At 42.3% G+C, this 18,037-nt stretch overlaps 1 protein-coding gene across 1 annotated transcript in view; it reads right to left on the reverse strand.

Annotated features, from left to right (window-relative positions):
- CACNA2D3 (calcium voltage-gated channel auxiliary subunit alpha2delta 3) overlaps nt 1–18,037 on the reverse strand; it is an 864,587-nt gene that overhangs the window by 697,658 nt on the left and 148,892 nt on the right. The window contains exon 3 of the mRNA XM_053669475.1: nt 3,095–3,211. Within this exon, the coding sequence (XP_053525450.1) occupies nt 3,095–3,211 (117 nt within the window). The remainder of the gene's footprint in view (nt 1–3,094; nt 3,212–18,037) is intronic.

Consider the following 18,037-nt stretch of genomic DNA (forward strand, 5'->3'; position numbering starts at 1 on the left):
AGCCTGCTTGCTCATCTCTAAAACAACGATACTAACAGTGTCTCACTCCCAGGGTTGGTGTGAGAATGAAATGAGATGATCCATGAAAAGTACTTAGCACAGAGCCTGGTGCACAGTGAACTCAAGAAACATAGCATGGCCCTGACCAGTGTGGCTCAGTTGTTTGGATGTCATCCTGCAAAGCAAAAGATCACTGGTTCAATTCCTGGTCAGGGTACATGCCTGAGTTACGGGCCAGGTCCCTGGTTCGGGGCATCAATGTTTTTCTCACACATCAATATTTCTAACTATTTCTCCTTCCCTTCTTCTCCCTCTAAAAATAAATAAATAAAATTATTTTTAAAAAGAAAAGAAAGAAACATAAGCATAGATTAGTAAATCACTGTCTCCTCCTAACACCTCCAGGAAGGTAAGTGAAAAAAAGATTTTTACTGAGTTTCTTAGCTTTTCTGACCAGCCTCCCACCTCAGAGTGGGACTGAGATTCACCCATGGCTCACCTGCCACGTTGGTCCCTGCCTCTGGGCAACCAGGTCCAGGCTCTGATGCTAGCTGGACCTCCTTGTTAAGGGGGCATGCCATGCCGCACCAGCCCCTGAGTCCCACACACCATGGCTTCCTCATCTGTCAGGGGCAAAGGCAGAACCTAAGGAGATTTATGTCTCTTTCTACGTAGAATTTTGTGATTCACATGAACATGCAAATAAAAGCAGTAACAGCATTTCCCCTTCTTAGATTGACATTGCTGTTAGTAGTATTTAAAGCAGAATAAAACATTTTTATTGTCTGAGCGAGAGTTCAGGAAAAGGACCACTCACACACCTCTATTGCTGAAAGGACTGTGAATTGACACAACCTTATCTGGGTTGTGTGTATAAAGAGCCTTGGAGACTGGCTCACAGCCTCTAGTTCCGGAATCATCTTTAAAAACGAGTTGCACTGCAGGGTTCTGACAGCACGGCGGCGATGGAGAACGTGGACTCTGGGGAATCCATGTGCCTGAAGCCCACCTCTCACCCAACCTCAGAAACAACTTCACCTCTGCCTCTCAGCCTCCTCTTTTGTAAAACAGAGGGAATGATAGTAACGGTCATCACAGGGCTGTTGTAAGGATAAGTTGAGTAAGTATAAAATGCTTAGAGGAGCACCCAACGGAGCAGGTGCTGACTGCAGATCACTGTAGCATTATTTACACCAAAACTTGCAAGCAGCATAAATATCCAGATACTGAGCAGCAATCAGATCAATTATGACATACCTTGGATATGACATACATGTATAATATGTGGAATACCATACAGCCATTGAAGAAAAATCATGAAATACAGAGACACAAGAGAATGCTTTCACTGTGGTGGTACAAAGAAGTGAAAAGAAGCTGGATAAGAAAGTGAAAAGGCAATGCAATTGCCAATTTGAGAAAAGAAAAACACAGAGGTACAAGTATAAAAATGCAAAGAGAGCACATAGGAAGGAAGGAAACACAGTAACACACAGCTGTGATTTCCTGGGGGGTCAGGGGACTTTGGGGGATGTTCTTCTGTTTAGTACTTGTCAATATACAGGGGCAGGCAAAAGTAGGTTTACAGCTATCATACAAATAATCATATAATTAATAAATAATAATACAAGAATAAACTCTGTTTCATGTGCTCACAACTGTAAACCTACTCTTGTCAACCCCTGTATTCTTAAAGTTTTGCCAAATGGGTGTTCATTTTATAAATAAGGAATAGTATTGTGGTGGACTACTTTTTTTCAGGTTTCTGGCTCTTAGGTTTGAGTGGCTGCCATGCTGCCTGTAAAGAATACCACTTGCTTCAAGGTCACAGGACACACGGGAGGCCACCATGCAGCTCCAAGGGCAACATTTCTGCAGCAGATAAAAGTATTTTTTTCTTCTGGGGCACTTCAGAGTTTCCACCAAAAGATCTCAATTTACTTAAATTAACAATCATGGTAGCAGCAGAAGCTACCACTTACTGAGCACTGTTTATATGTGAGAGTCTGTGCTAAGTGGCTCAAAAGTCACAACTTTCCTTAATCATCACGCTTCTTACATGTTTTCCCTGCTTACGGATGAGGAAATTAAAGCTGGTGAAGGCTGTTTCTCCAAAGGCCAAAGCTTAGGAAGCGGCAAAGGCAGGCACTGAACCCAGGTCAAACTCATGCTCTTACCTATTAAACTACAATCCCTCCTTTCCCAAGTCAAAAATAGTACGAAAAGGTTATAGAGTCAAACAAATGTGTGGGATCAATCAGGTCAAAAGCAGAAATAACTTGTGTAAATTTCATTTGGCCGATTAAGTACGAGAGAAGCTAAAGTAGGAAGTGTTCTTTTATAACAAAGTGATTCTGGAGATAATTATTAAAACTGAAAGGTAAGCAAACTATACATTAGAAATAAGGAACTCTGCATATGGCAATTCTTTCCCATAACCCTGTGCCAATATGACATTAATACAGGATACTGCAACATTTACATGTCCTGAAGCAAGAACAGAAAGTGCCCTATTTAGCTAGCTGTAAGGTATAAAGTCAGAAACCATGTTGGAAATCCAAAATAATATGTCTTGCACCATTGTTCCATTCACCCCACTGATAATATGAAATTTCAGGGAACCCTTACCAGTTGAGATAAACATTATAACAATAGTAATATTCCAACAGTGATAAAAAGAACTTCTGAGTTCATCTAGATTGATTTCCTCCACTGAGATTTCAATTCCACGTTAGGCAAGCATTGCTTAGATTTTTTATAGTTGTTTAGTTGAACTACAGTCTACCTTTGAATGATTTTGAGTAATCAGGAAATGTATCACACAGTCATAAGCCACCTTCCATGGCTGTATAATTAGTGACACCTCTGATGAAGGCATAAAATTATAAGGTGAAAACCGGTACCTGAACCATATATAGAAATGGCAATCCTGTCCCTAGTACTACTTTTTCTGGTTAACTTGACTTAAGAAAAGAAAGAGTTCACATAATAGCTGAGTCATCGTTGATCTTTGAGAATCGGGTTCAGCAGAGCCAGTTCCCGGAAGCTGTCTTGTGTCTTCGGACACTAAAGAGCTGGAAACAGAGGCACTTACCCGCACTGCTTCCGACTTCTTGTGAAACATCTCTTCCATGTTCTTTGCCAGCTTTTTCACCAGCTGGAGGCCATCGATTTCCTCTATGACAACGTCTTTCTCATACTCTTTGTATTTCTGTAAGGAGGGAGGGCAACGATAAAGGCACATGATATCACAAAGCACCACGCCCAAGATGTCACAGCCCCTCTACCTACAACGAGCAAGTAAAGGTGAAGTTATAACATGATTGTCTCTGTTCGATTTGGGGAGATTAGACTGCATTTCACAATCATTGAACCAACTAGGGATAAATGTAAACATTGGCTCTGACTCTCTCGGAAACTTAACTAGCACCCAGGAAAGAAAGAAACACTAAAGCAAATAAACTCTTTATCATTCATCTTCTTTAGTTCCTGAAATCAATACTCTATAGTTCCAATGTGACCACAGGCAGACATTTTTCTGGTGGACTGCCCCAGATTCATTAGCTATCCTACAGCCAAGACCACTGGAAACTGACTATTCCAGATGTGTCATAGATAAAAATGAAGAAGTTCAGCTTTTGTGTTTTGTTTTTCCTCAAACATCACTACTTAATTTTCCATGGCCAAAGACTGAGAACTTGGGAAAAAAAATAGTTTCAAGGCTATGACTCTAATAACTATAGTAGGAGTTAGCAAAATATAACCCTTGGGCCTATTTCAATCCATCACCTATTTTTATAAATAAAGTTTTATTGGAACAAACCATACCCATTTGTTTACATATCCAATCAAGTTAAGTAGTCACAACAGAGACCAGATGACACAAAACCTAAAATATTTACTCTCTGATCCTTTACGCAGAAAGCTGGCCAACTCCTAAACTGGAGTAGGAATTAAAGAAGTAACATGGCAGAACATCTTATAAACATTTTGTATCGATAGAGTTGTTGCTATAAATTTGAGTAATTCAATTCAATTATTGAGGGCTTCACATGTACCCTCCAGGAGCTTACAGAAAGGGGTATGCACCATAAGTACAAAACCCATCAAAACATTTTATATAAGATATATGAATCTGGTAGTCTCTTCATAAGGGACTGATTTGATCCAAATTCTCAAAACCAACTTTTCATGTAAAACCCATCACACACCCTGGGAATTTATCTGGTTAAAACAGCAGTTCTCAGTTAAAAACCCCTCTGGGGTCCCTGAGACCCTTTCAGGGGTCCATGAAGTCCCCCTTTATGTGAAGACAGATTTTCTTCATAGGTTTGAACAAATTACAACAGACTGAACAAAGAAGCAGACATGAAAATCACCTGTCTCCTCTTAAACTAAACATTACAGAGATTTGCAAAAATAAAAAAATAAATGTCAACCATCTAACTAAATCTTTTCATTTTAGAAAATAAATTTATTTTTCACAAAGTATATTATTTATGTTAACATGTAAGGATTTTTTATGTTTTGAATTAATTTTTTTCTGTTTTTAACATTTTATGTATTTATTTTCAGAGAGAGAGAAAGGACTGGAGAAAGAGGGGGAGCAACATCAATACGTGAGAGAAACATTGATCAGGTGCCTCTTGAACACCCTCAGGGCCTAGCAGGGACCCTGCCCCCAACCCAGGCATGTGCCCTGACTCGGAATCGAACCAGTGACCTTCCAGTTTGTGGGACAACACCCAACCCACTGAGCCACACCAGTCGGGGTTGAATTATTTAATTTTTTAATTAATTTTTAAACTTCTTAGTTTGAATTTCTATATGGCAAATATCAATAAACATACTCCATATAAGCAAAAGGTCTTAGGGATCTCAATGTTTTGTAAGACTGTAAAGGGGTCCTGAGACTAAAAGTTTATTTTAACTAAAGATTTAATATTGGTCTTACTGAAGAGAAGTACTGTTTACTAATAAAAACCTTTCAAATGGAGTTACTAATACCATTAGTGTTCAACAGAAATCCCTTACATTTATGTAGCTATCAAAGGGCTGAAGAAATGAAAATATTTGGGGCGGCTTTATATTCATTCATTCGTCAGAGAACCTGAACCAGTCAATAACCCCTCACCCCAAGGTCCTATTTGGGAAAAACAAGGCTCCACATCTTGGCTCTGCAACCCTGACAGTCATTTTTGAAGTAAAAAATATGACTTTTTAACAGCAGGATCATTTTTTGAGATATAAATTTACATTTTCTCCTCATTTCCCCTCCTTTATCTTAAAACACATGAACTGGGAGGAGTTTTTTGTCCCAAGCAAGAGGGAGTGGGTGTGTGTGAATATCCATAAAACACTTCCTTTCCTAGCTTAGATTCCCAAGTCCTTTGGGTGTCCTGAAAAAAAAAAAAAAAGATTAGAGTTTGAGGACAGAGGGACTGACAATAAGGAAACAAATGTAAAGAGAGAATCCTTCTGATGCTTAAGACCAAAGTGAAATTCCTAGAGTCTGGGAGCATCTGGCTACACAGAGTCCCTGGGGCCCACCACCGGACTTGGGCCGAGGGCAGGAAGGGACCCTAAGACTGGGCATCAGGGCTTCTCACCTGAACATCAAGCTCAAGGGCTCGTTGTTTCTTAGAATTAAGGTAATCCTAAAGAAATAAACAAAGTGCCATCCAGATCACCTGAGTCTGGACCAAGACAGACATCAGCTATGTTATTTCTAAGATGCTCTGAGCTGCTCTGCCTGGTCCTACAATGGACTGTGAGTTGTAAGTGACACATTTCTCCCCATTCCTTGAAAACATCCATAAATATCTTACATGTTTTTCTCGAGAGTCTTTCTCTCATAGCTCATCTAGAAAAACAGTATTCCTTCTAGCCTTCCCTCCCCCTCAACAAGTGGGCCCTGCTTCCCCAAGACAGTGAGGCTGCACCTTCCCTCTGACCGCCAGAGCACTCAGTGTAGTCCAGAGGGTAAGGTCAGGTCCTCATGGTCACACACCGGCCCACAGCAGACACTCACAGGACTTCTCTGAGTGAAGTTTGCTGCAGAACAATTGGATGTGACAATACAAGAAACAAGCAAGCCACGCAGCCATGGGTCTGTAAGAGTGACCACTCCACCCCTTGGGAAGTTGACTAGATTGGCCTGGGATGTGGGACTCCAGCCAGCCCATGCCTGGCTCAGGCTCACAGCGTCCTCTGCTGTATGAATAAAACTTCAATGACAATTACTGGAACATTTCCCTAAATTCAAATGCAAGCCAATGTCTTCAGAGCCAAAAATCCTGGGGGTTCTCTGCTGCCTGCCAGATGTGTTCCAAAAGCCAACAGCCGAGACCAACTTAGAGCCAAGGCTGATTCACTACCAAAAATACAAAGTTCGAGAAGTGAGTAAAACAAAACAAAACTAATGTCAGTCTAATATTTACAGAGTCAGTGAAATCAATCTCTGTCTTAAGTAATTCTGTAACTGACAGTGATTTAAAGACTTCAGATAAAGAAAAATAAAATGGATTTCACAATTAGCATTTACCTGAACCTTTTGATTTTTATATAGGAGCCATTATTCTGGCGGTATCTGATACTTGCATGTGTTTATCTCCCAACAGACTTCTAAAACAGAATCAATTTATTTCCACCATCCCCTAAGTTTTCAGTAAGACCTCCCTGTGTCTTCTCTTCTTTTGAGTCTGTTCTGTAAAAAGAAGCCACTGACTTTGCAGAGAGTCTCCCAGGACTACTTTGTGCCTAGCGACCTAGCTAACCAATCTCAACATGAAGCTCTTTGCTCAGCCAAGGATTCCAGATGTAGGACAAACACAGCAGTTCACTGGCTCCACTCCTATGCTCACCTACATCTTCTCCCTTCAGGACATGTGACAATGGGCCCTCTCTGCCAATGAACCCAGCCATGCTACTCTTTCACCACCCTGGGGAAGTTAGCCCATAAGCAAAAAAAAAAAAAAAAAAACACTGCTTTTTAAGATGTGTTAATGTCTATTGGAATTGGGTCAGAACAACGTAATGCCTTGCTCTTACCAGAAAACATTACACTTCGCTGGAATCAAAGGATTTTGAAGAACAGAGAGATTAACCCAGTGATAGTCATTAATCAATTGCAAGCCCTTAGCAGTTTAGAATAGCAGTGTGTATGTGTGTGTGTGTTCCTGTAAAAACATGCCTATAGTATGAAACCAAGTAATTTGACCTCCAGCAACTGGACAGAATAAGCTACAATAGTACAACAGGATTCCACATAGCCACCCCCAACTTGTATAAAAGAATGTAGGAAATGTGCATGTAGTATGTTGTAATATGTTACAGACCGTAATCAGTGACTTTGTACTTTCAGTTACTAATCTGCACATGCGTGCACACACACAAACACTGCTAGAAGGACATGCCAACTATTCACAGCTGGCTGTACAACTACAAATTTTTTTCTTTCTTTTCTTGCTTACCTGTACTTACTCATTTTTACAATGAACATACATTGGAAATTAGAAAATGTAAAAGTTGTAGTCATATGTAGAATAGCATATGGGCACCTAATAAACAGATTCCTTTAGGGGAACATAGTCCCAATTAGAATCTGTGTAATTAAGCAGCATGTCTTCATTAGCAGAGCCTAAGGAAGTCAGTACGATGAGTCCTCTGTGCATCCCAGGCCCAGCACGATGCTGGATGCTTTTCACATATCAATCCGTCCCATCCTCACAGGTACCCGAGAGGCTGGCACTATCCCCACGTGGCAGATGGGGAACTGAGGCACAGGGAGGTTTAGTCAGTCATTGAAAGGCAAATGGTTACACAGTGAGTTTTACACCCAGCAAAGCCTAACTTCTAGTCACCTGGTCATTTGAATCTGGGGAGTAAAGGGTGATGGATTGACAGTCTCAATATTTGCAAGCTTGTTTCTGGGGGCCCATTTCACTGCCGTAGCAACCTGTTTCACCCACTTCTGTAGCCAGTGGTGGCTCAGACTCCCCAAGAGAGTCAAATACCAAAACGCGGAGACATAATCACTTACCTAGGCCTGCCGCTGCTCACCAGGCTGCTCCAAATGAGCCCAAACCACATGGCCAGGGCACACTGGGTACCACAAAAGTGGACATATCCCTCCACAGGACCTCTAAGAGGTGAGCTTGAAATCTGGTGTCTCAAAAAATAGACTTAGTGGTTGACAACAAACATACCTGGAGAGAAAGGCCCAAGCCCCCTCTTAAGTTGACCCTGGAGCCTTTCTTATAAATTACACATGGCTGTGTTTGGACTATAAATCATCTTTTGTTCTCCAGGGCACCAAAAATCAATCGGAGGCCAAATACCCCAAGCTCCTTTTTCTCTAGTGTTGGCCTCCAACACTGGTATACAGGCAAGGGCGCTTTGTTTTCTACAGCTTCAAGGGCTATGTTAGCAATTACTTTGTTTCATGTAAAAGCAGCCCTCCTTGCATGGGAAAAGGAGTTAGGAAAGTGTTGGCAGATCCCTGAAAACACAAAAGGAAGACCAAGGGGAAGAGGAACGTGGAAGAGACGTTGTGCCACCTGAGTAAGGTTCCAGCCAGTCTGGATTTGGATACTGGCTCTGGTCTACTTATTTGTTCCTCAAACATCTATGTTGTGTCTCTGGTATGCCAGGCAGGATATAGGCACTGAGCACAACGTGAAGTAAAGAAAATTGAAGAAAGCTGGCATTCTAATGGTCAGGAGTGTTCTGATGACTAAACAGGAAAAGAAGATACAACATAGTGGTATGTTGTGCCAGTGGGGTGGTCACAGTAGTGACTCCATCTTGCTGTACCTTTAATGGGTGACTAGGCTGGGCAGGTGAGAGACACAGCAGGGGACGAGCCTGCCTTGCAGAGGGAGAGGCAGGCATGGATGCCCAGGGACAAGAAGCTGCCTGGGGCCCAAGAAACTACCCCGTTTTGCTTCACTGGCACATTCAAGGCCAAGGTGGGGTTCTGATGAGAGATGAGGTCAAAGCAGTGAGCAGAGTCAGGCCATCAAGGGTAGTGTTTGGGACATAAAAGTTTAGAACTTATCCTGATTTAAGTAGGTGGGTCAGTTGTGGAGACAGGCAACAGCCAGCGCCATGAAAGGGCTTATTGGAACTGGGATTGGATGACCAGATGTGTGCATTTGAAAAAACCTTAGTGTGCGATATGGGGAGGAAGGAGTTAAAGCTGGGTGGAAACAAGGAGTCAGGAGGCTGGTGTGGCCAGAACTCAGGAGACAGTAATAGGAAGAGACCAGGAGAGTCAGAGGAATGAGAGGTGGGCTCCCCAGGAGACATGTAGAAGTTTGATGGTCAGACACAACAGCAGTTTGGGAGATTGGCCATGTCACTTTAGGAAATCATTTAACCTCCTGGGACTCAGTGTCCTGGTTCAGAATGCGTGGAACACCAGTGACCATCTTCCAGGGCTGCTCTGGAGGGCTACTGGGAGGACATCTGTGAAAGCCCCGAGCACAGTGCCTGCACAGGATGGGCTGCTCCAGCCCTCGGGCTCCCTGTTTTTCCCTCCTGCTACAGGGGGGAAATTCTCTGCTACAGAAGACTTAGTAGGTGCTATGTTTTAATACTAATGCCTTCCTGAATGGAAGTTCTTAAGGTAAGAGACAAATCCAACAGGGTCACTGATGATGTAGATACCCTTCCCTCTGCCACCCCTGTCCTCTGAGCCTCCCCAGAGCTTGGGGCAGCAGCTAGAGACACCTGAGCAGCCCAGCCTGTGGCTTTAGCCAAGACTAGAGCAAAGGCAGAACACAGCCCTTGCAAGGGCACTTCTCAGTATTCACAACACAAAAGGAAGGCAAGCCTGAAAAACTTTTTATTCCCCCTCTCTGTCTCAGGAGAACATCTGAAGCTTCCACTCCTTCTGTTAGCAGAATCAGCATTTGGCAAGAAATCTCGTGATGGGCCAAGAACATTCATCATTTGCGAAGGGAGACACAGAAATGCATTATTTCTGCAGCATCTATTTTGCCAGATCATTTCACACAAACACCAGGAAGAGAAAAGCACTACTTCAATGTCAGAACACTTAATGTTGTTCATACATTTGGGTCATTTTTCTCCCCCGTGATAACTGCATATCTAGAAGTGAGTCACCTGGAACAGCCCCCAGAAAGGGGCTCCTGTCAGGAGACTTCTGACCAATTACAATCAATTGAAATTCAAGCCAAACATGAAAGAAGGGCTTGAGGACACTCAACACCCTGAAAACATGCCCTCTGCAGAGAACAGATGAAGGGAGTATCATTAACCAAAGACCCGGTGCATCTGACCATGGTCTCTTGGCCATATTTCTCATCAAAAACTGCAATTATGTCTCTAGAGTCAGCATAATTAAATCACTAGATGAGGGTTGACAGAAGGTCCAGGACAGGCAATAGCAACGCAAGGACCTGTCCAGCTCCAGGTGAGACTCCGAGGGGTTGCCTCAAAGCCCGTGACTTCAGAGACTGGCCTGCTTCTCCGTCCCTCTGCTAAGCCTCTAGTGCTTCCCTTGAAATCCCTGGCCCAGATCCCCATAAACCCTCATCCTGGGAAGGCACCCTGGAGACTGGCTAAGCCCAGAACCCTAAGGAACACGAGCAGAAGATGCCTCACTTTCCTCCCTTAAAGTTCAGTTTTTAGTCTTATTCACTAAAAGAGCCACAGTGCTAGAGATAAATTCATTAAATCAATCATGTAAGTAAGGATCACACAAACATAAAAAAGTAACCTAAAGTGAAATCACTTCTATTTTCATTCATTTAACAAATATTTACAAATCGCCTACCATGTGCCAGGTGGGTGGGGACTATTAGCAAATATACATGTTCTCTTAGGGTATAAAGAAGCTAAATTGGATTCATTTTATTAAAAATGGTAATAAATAAGTTGGAACAGAGCCACATGGATCATTTCAATCTAAACTACTTAAGCCCTGGTATGCCACAGGCAAGAGGATATTGTGTCTCTTGCTGAGTGTGTGACCGTCTTTAATGCAAAGACCTGTCTCTCTCCTTGAGGAGGAAGAGGTAAGTGGCAGGTAATGTGGGCAACCCAACAGTCAGTAAACACTGGAAACTTGGCCAGAAGCAGAAAGGATACACCCCCCCCACCCAGGGAGGGATGTAAAACAATAACCAAGCCAAGACTTCTAGAAAAGGGAATGACTGTGAAGTACATATAATTCCCTGCCTCCTAGGAGACGAGGTCAATGGAGTAGGCTGTGAATGTAAGGAGACAGCCATGAGCCAACACAAGGTAGCTGGTAAGCAGAGGCAGGATATCTATGAACCAGGCTTGATGGACAGTGGGAACAAAGGGGGCTGGGGGCAGTCTCTGTAGGTTGCATGTACTCTCCTTCCATGTACATGCACATGCAAACATGTATAACCCTCCATTATGGAGAAAGTGGTGCAGTTTTGTTTTGTCATATTTCTAGCAAAGAGGGGTGGACCAGGATGGAATGGATAGGAAAGAATCCACATGGATTTTGCTGGAATTTTATTGATTTGGAGCCTGGTAGCAGCATCCTTCTTGGTTTAGAATCAGCTGCTAGGGTTCAAGTCAGAGGAGGATCAACAATGTATATTCCACTTGCTAGGCAATTTGACATGGTGCTAAGTCCAGGGACTCTCCAGACAGATGTGCTAAGTTCAAGTCCTAGCATCACCACTTACTAGCTATGTGACAAATTGGCTAGCCTCCAACAACCCCCTTTCCTTCAACAGGAAAGCGGGTGATTCTAGACCTCATACTGTTGCTGCGATGATCAAATGAGGTTCAAGAGTGTAAAGTACCCAACAGAATGCCGGACACAAAGTACTCCAAACTGGTGACAGTAATGGCAGAGGTTAGTCATAAATTCTGACATTTGGTCTATAACTTCTGAAAAAGGTCATTTCTTGCCTGAACACTGAGAAGCAACTCTCAAGCAAAGTTCACAGCTTAACAAGGGAACTAGCTCTGAATGCTGCTCTGGAGAAGGGCAGTTCTGGAATACACACACAAGGTGCTGTCTTCCACAGTAACTGTTTGCAGATGGCTCCTTTGGGCGGAAATTGGGTGATAGAAGCCTACATTTGTGTGTGTGGCGGGGGGGTAGGAATAGAGGGGAAACAACACTTTCAGATATGTTACTGAAGATGCTCCCATAAAAGCTAATTGTCTACAATTCTTAGATTTTTCCTTATAGGCAGTGTCATTTTCTTATTATGACATAAAGGTACTTAGTATTCCTCTCAACTCAGTCACTGCATACAGAAGTGTCACTTCAAAATACAACACTCCAAAGCAATTATGTTTCCATGTAAATATATTTCTAAATCCTTTAAGCTGATATTAGGAACACTTCTTCTTAATCATAACAACAACAAACCTAACTAAATTCATGAAACTGCAGGTCACAAAAGAATATTTTAACATTTGAAAATCGAAAGTGCCATATTGTACAAGTAATTGTTTCACACAGGTATTCTGATCAAATGCCTCCAACGTCAAAAATTTTTTAAAAATACCCGAAGTTAAATACAGTGTTCTTCCAGAACTAGTTAGGTTTGAAGAAAATCCTTGAAGAATGCAGTTTTTCACTGCCAAAGCCATCAGAACAAGACACATAATTTGCATAAGAAGAAGCCTTTCTTTAGAAATGACAGAACAGAAAGCAGGACCGGGCATTCAATTACAACCCCAAGAACAGAGAGGAGGCAGGGAGCAGCTGGGCTCCAACTTCTGCAGGGCTGCAGCACCTGGAGGCCACTCTGGAATTTGGAACATTGCCTGTAAAGCAGTTCTCACTTAAAGCATGGGCCGCCATTGAGGGCAGAAGTTATTAAGAACTTCCACCTGGTGCGGTTGAGGGGGAGAACTTCCAGATGGGTAGTATGGTCTAAATTACTTATCAAGGTGCCTTCTGGTACTCACCTCAGAGAGCACTGTTCCCAGAATCACCCGGGTCCCCGGCCCCAGTATCCCTGGAGCCCTTGTTCCCAGCTGGCTGTGTGGAACGTCCTCCTCACAGCAGAGTTCCAGGGAGCCTGCTCTGCAGAGCAGCTGGCTCCACTGTGGGTGCTCCCTGACAGATGTCTACTCCTTCCAGATTGTCAGGTGTTGAACGAAAGCATGGATATCTCTTCTCTCCTGTTTCACTGTCTATGCTTTTTTTAAATCTTGACAAGTCTCATAAGCTTTATTGCTCAACACAGTCAACAGGACAAATGCCACCGATAAATTTTAGCTCTGTGATGATAAAACTGAGTGTGAATTCTGCATTACATTCCTGTTTTATAGAAGGGAAATTAAGTCAGAGGCAGGCTACTAAACCAGCTGTCAGTACAACCATCCTTGGCCTGGCATGGCGGCGTAACATACTGCTCTAAAACTGGAAAATCCATCTGTCCACTGAACAAAATCAAATGGTCTCAGTGCTTATTAAAAAATCTAGTTCCTAGGTATCTTCTGGATTATCATATGGGTGATCTGAGGCTCTGAAATGCAAATATTTACGCTGTGCATATATCCTCACAACACTAAAACCCAAAACAATGATTGCAGATCCACGTGTGTTAGAGAAGAAAAATCTCACCGTATGCATTTATGAGTGTGTTTCCTGTACATCAACCAACTACAGCCAAACTGCAAATAATAAGACATTACAAAGCTGGGCTACTTGATATAGATTATTTTCTGTAGGCTATGAATTTTTCAAACACATTTTCCTAGTGTTCCAATTTAAAATACTTCATCTTCCCTGCTCCCCAAGGATCAGAGGGATAACAACAATGACAACAACAATAATAAATTATTATTAATAATAGCAACAGCATTTATTAAACACTCACTTTGGGTCACATAATTATTTCCCCCACTTTACAGTTTAGGAAACTGAGGCACAAAGAGATTAAGTTATTTATGCAAGGTTACACCACCAGTGGTAGTATTAGAGGGACAAAAGCTACTGTAATAAAAAAGTATCCCCGAATCTTAGTGGCTTCACACAATAGAGGTATATTTCATTGACCATCCTACGTGGGGACCCTTGTCATTAGAGGGATCCTCCCGCGTGCGTCTCTGCTCTACCCTCAGGCCTCGGAGCCTCCTGCACTCAGCCAGCAAACGGGAGTAGAGGGAGTGGAGAAGGAACACCTGCTTCTTGAACCCCTCCTCCTGGAAGTGACATGCACCAGCTGTGTTCACAACCCACTGGCAGTAAGTAGCCTCATGGTGTGACCTAGTGTACGAGAAATGGAACTGGTGGCTGGACAGCCACATCAGGCTCTGAGTCAACACTGCGGAAACAAATGCTTAAACCACCAGGGGGCTGTCTGCTCTCTGTGCTGCTGTCCCAGAACCAGGATTCAAACCCAGGCAGCATGGCCCCAGAGTCCATGCTCTTAACTGCCACACTCTAAGTAAAAATTGGATAGGCTGTAGATAGATCAAACTTCAGATTAAAACCTGGCTTGGAACCACCTGCAAGATGGATACTTTAGAGCTGGTACAATCAAGACACAGTCTATGGAAAGGATAATACCACCCAGTCACTTGTGTGTGTGATTATGGTCAGGCTCACATGTTAAAGGCCAAGTTACTGCAACACAGAAAGAAATACAATATAAACAATTTTTAGACTTTTTGTCCAATTTCCTTAATCCCAGATCAAATAAAACTGCTATTTGATTAACATGAATGACCTTCTCTAGCATACGATAGGAGTTGCCCAGGCCCCAGGAAAGTTAATTGGCTTAACTAAAGTCATTTTAATTCTATATCCAAGATGTCCCGAAAATCAAAGGCCATCAATGAATGAGTCTGCAAGATCTGTAACAAGCTTAGGGCTAATACTATTTTCATCTGCTCAAGTGGTTCCTGTACTTGCAGAGCCAGAAGCTGCAATGAATGATGGAGTCCTGCATCCAAATGAATCTTTAACTCCATCAGCTCCAAACTGAGCACAGAGACACCAATTTATGGCACGACTCTTTGTTGGGGAATATGGAGAACCATGGTGAGGTCATGCTTAAGAGTTGGGAACCCACCCTCCCTCCTGTGGAAAGGAAAAGCTGGAAGCTGAGTCTCCCTTCTCACGGTTTTTCCTAAGGTGGTTTGAAAAATCCTAGAGCCCTAAAAAATGTTAACTAATGTTAGCCTCAATCTCTCTCTCCTCCCTTCTCCCCTGCCCACACACACACGCACACACAACACACAATCACTGTACCACCAGTATTTTTTCTCCTAAAACGTATTTAGGAAAATATAAGGAAATTAATGAATGTAGCCACCCCATTGTTATCACGCATGACATGCCTATAAGATGGAGATTTGGGCAGATTTGGGGGCCCATTTGGTGAAGCCCACAGACTCTTTTCCAAATGATATTTTAAATGCAAAAGAGTGAACACACAGCAAGAAAACCAATTATATTGAAATACAGTTTTCAAATGTTTAAAGCACAAATTTGTAATGTCGTATTTTAGCTGTTTTTCCATCAGTGCATTAAATAAAAACATCTAGCAGTGAGGATTCCCCGCCGTGACCGGGGTGCTGAGGCTGAGCACCAACAACGAGGAGGTGACTGCGTCAACTGTGGTGTGATACAAAAATATCTGTGACTTCTGCTGCTGACACAGTCACAGGCATTGCTGGGGCTTATTACCTACATGTGTAAGATAAAGTAGTAAATTTTTGGTAGAGGTTAGTGAAAATACAAGACTTTATTTTTTTCCCATCTACGTTTATGGCCCCTTGAATTCTCACCAAGGTTATGGACACAGGTTAAGCACCCACATGCACTACCAGAGAAAGTCACCTGATTTGCAAATAGCGACAGGGGACCTGCCCCCAGTTCACATGCAGCATCAGGGTATTCAACACCTGTTGACAGCTGCTGGTCTATGTCACATGTACTGTCTGATCATTAGCACATATTTATAATCCAACTTAAGCCTTCTGTATATTAAATATATATATCAAATTTTGAACATTTTCTGCAATAATTAATTCTAGCTGTCTATATTAAGTATAGATTAGAGTTCATGTGTTTCGCTGAGGGGAAGGTCTGTCAATAAAAGTTTTCAAATTTGTCAGGGAAGGGTGAACACTAAACTGAAACAACACTGATCTCAGGCCAGGGCCTTACAGCACAATCCATAAGAAACAATTTTTCTCCACATAGTACTGGGTTATTAGAATTCTTCACAAAAAGCATACATTCATGCATTATTTGTGTGATTAAAAATATATAGTGTCAAGTTCCAAGAAATTTAGAATGCCTTATAATGTGCAAAGACAAATGGGACTGACTCAGACTTACACTCGTTAATAAATGAAACAACCGTTCAATGAACCTGGCCATTGTTCACAGCTACTAGATGACTGTCAAAAAATATTTCATCCAATATATATGCAACTGTGTATGACCACATATATCTGTTCATGAAGTGATGCTAAATGAAGTGCATTGCATTTATAAATAAAGCCATGTAAACACACAAACCAAAAGATGATGGGAGGGACCACAACAAATTTCTGACCATGGCTGGGCTGTGGTAGCAGAATTTTGGATAAATTTTTCCAGTTTTTAAAAAAAATTTGTGACATTGCTTTTCAAGTGGGAAAAGTAAAGTCTAAAATGGAGAAAAATAGAAATGTAGGAGTGTAGACTCAAATCCAAGCAGGATGGTTCTAGAACCTCATCTCCCTCCCCTATAACTCTCCTAAAATAGTTGATAAAATGAGACTTTTTACTTACTATGAAAGCAAAATGTTCTCACTGTAGAAAAAACAATCAGAAGTTAAATATAAGCAAATAGAAGAAAACAAAAAATCCTTAATCCCAGTTCCCCAAAATACCAGGGGTTACTCTTTGGTTCATATCCTTATAGATCTTTTTCTTTTTCTAAAATGTAAGATTTTAAGTGTAATTGTTTCTTTATAGTCAATGTGAGGTCATCCTATATATTATAATGGGCTATATTTTCAAATTATTTCCCCCGGAAGCTTAAATACAAAACAGCCCATCCTTCAGACCACCAAAATAAATAAGGAGAGTGTTCAAGGCTCCAGCAAGCCCAGGGCCCTCACACCAATGACCTTGGTCCCTTGGGATGGGCAGGATAATAAAATATGGGCTTCTTATGAAAAACAAAGGTTGTATATTTAGAGCAGTGTTTCTCAGTGGGGGACCATTTTGCCCCCCAGGGACATCCGACTGTGACTGAGGTAGTTTTGGTTTTCACACTGGAAGTAGGGGAGGAGAAGACAGTGCTACTGGCACCCAGTGGGTACAGGCCAGGGAAGCTACTGTACATTCTACAAAGCACAGAGCAGCCTCCCACAACAAAGAATTATCCAGCCAGATATGTCAGAGTACAGAGGTTGCAAAAGCTGGGGTGAAAAAATCACTTTCAACACTGGATGCACATAACACAAATCATCATGACCATCAAGCCCAATCTCCCTCCAAATTCTGAACTTCCATCTAAGGCCCCTTGGAGGAGGAGCTCTGGACTCCTCCAGGGAGACCCTCCTGCAGCCCCACTGCTGGGCAGGACTGAGCAACAGGGAGACATTCCCAACTTGAACTCACTCTGCTTCCCTGTACTATCTGCCCTCAGAATGCAGTTATGCCAAGTAGTTAAACAGACCAGCCTCATCCTGCCTTGAAATATTATAAGAGAGAGCTAAAGGAGGCCATCTGGCATAAGGTTAAGGACATGGAATTCCTGGGTGGGAATCCAGCTCTACCACTTACTCTGTACAGGTCCTTGGAGAAAGTGTCATAGACTCTCTGCTTCATCTGAAAAATGGGAGTAATAATAACAACGCTCCCCATCAGCACCCATCACTGCACCCTGGGCAGCATCAGCTCTGAGCAACCACCGGCCCCACCACATTTTATGGCTTTAGGTGGGCACAGAGCAGGCACACCAGAACATAGTTTCCTCATCTGAAAAATGGGAGTAATAGCAATAACTCACGGGGTTGTACTGAAGATAATATGAGTTAACATATACAAGTGCTTAAAGCA

This window comes from Artibeus jamaicensis, unplaced genomic scaffold (assembly GCF_021234435.1).
Source record: "Artibeus jamaicensis isolate MK-2021 breed Jamaican fruit bat unplaced genomic scaffold, CSHL_Jam_final contig_519, whole genome shotgun sequence".
Lineage (NCBI taxonomy): Eukaryota > Metazoa > Chordata > Mammalia > Chiroptera > Phyllostomidae > Artibeus > Artibeus jamaicensis.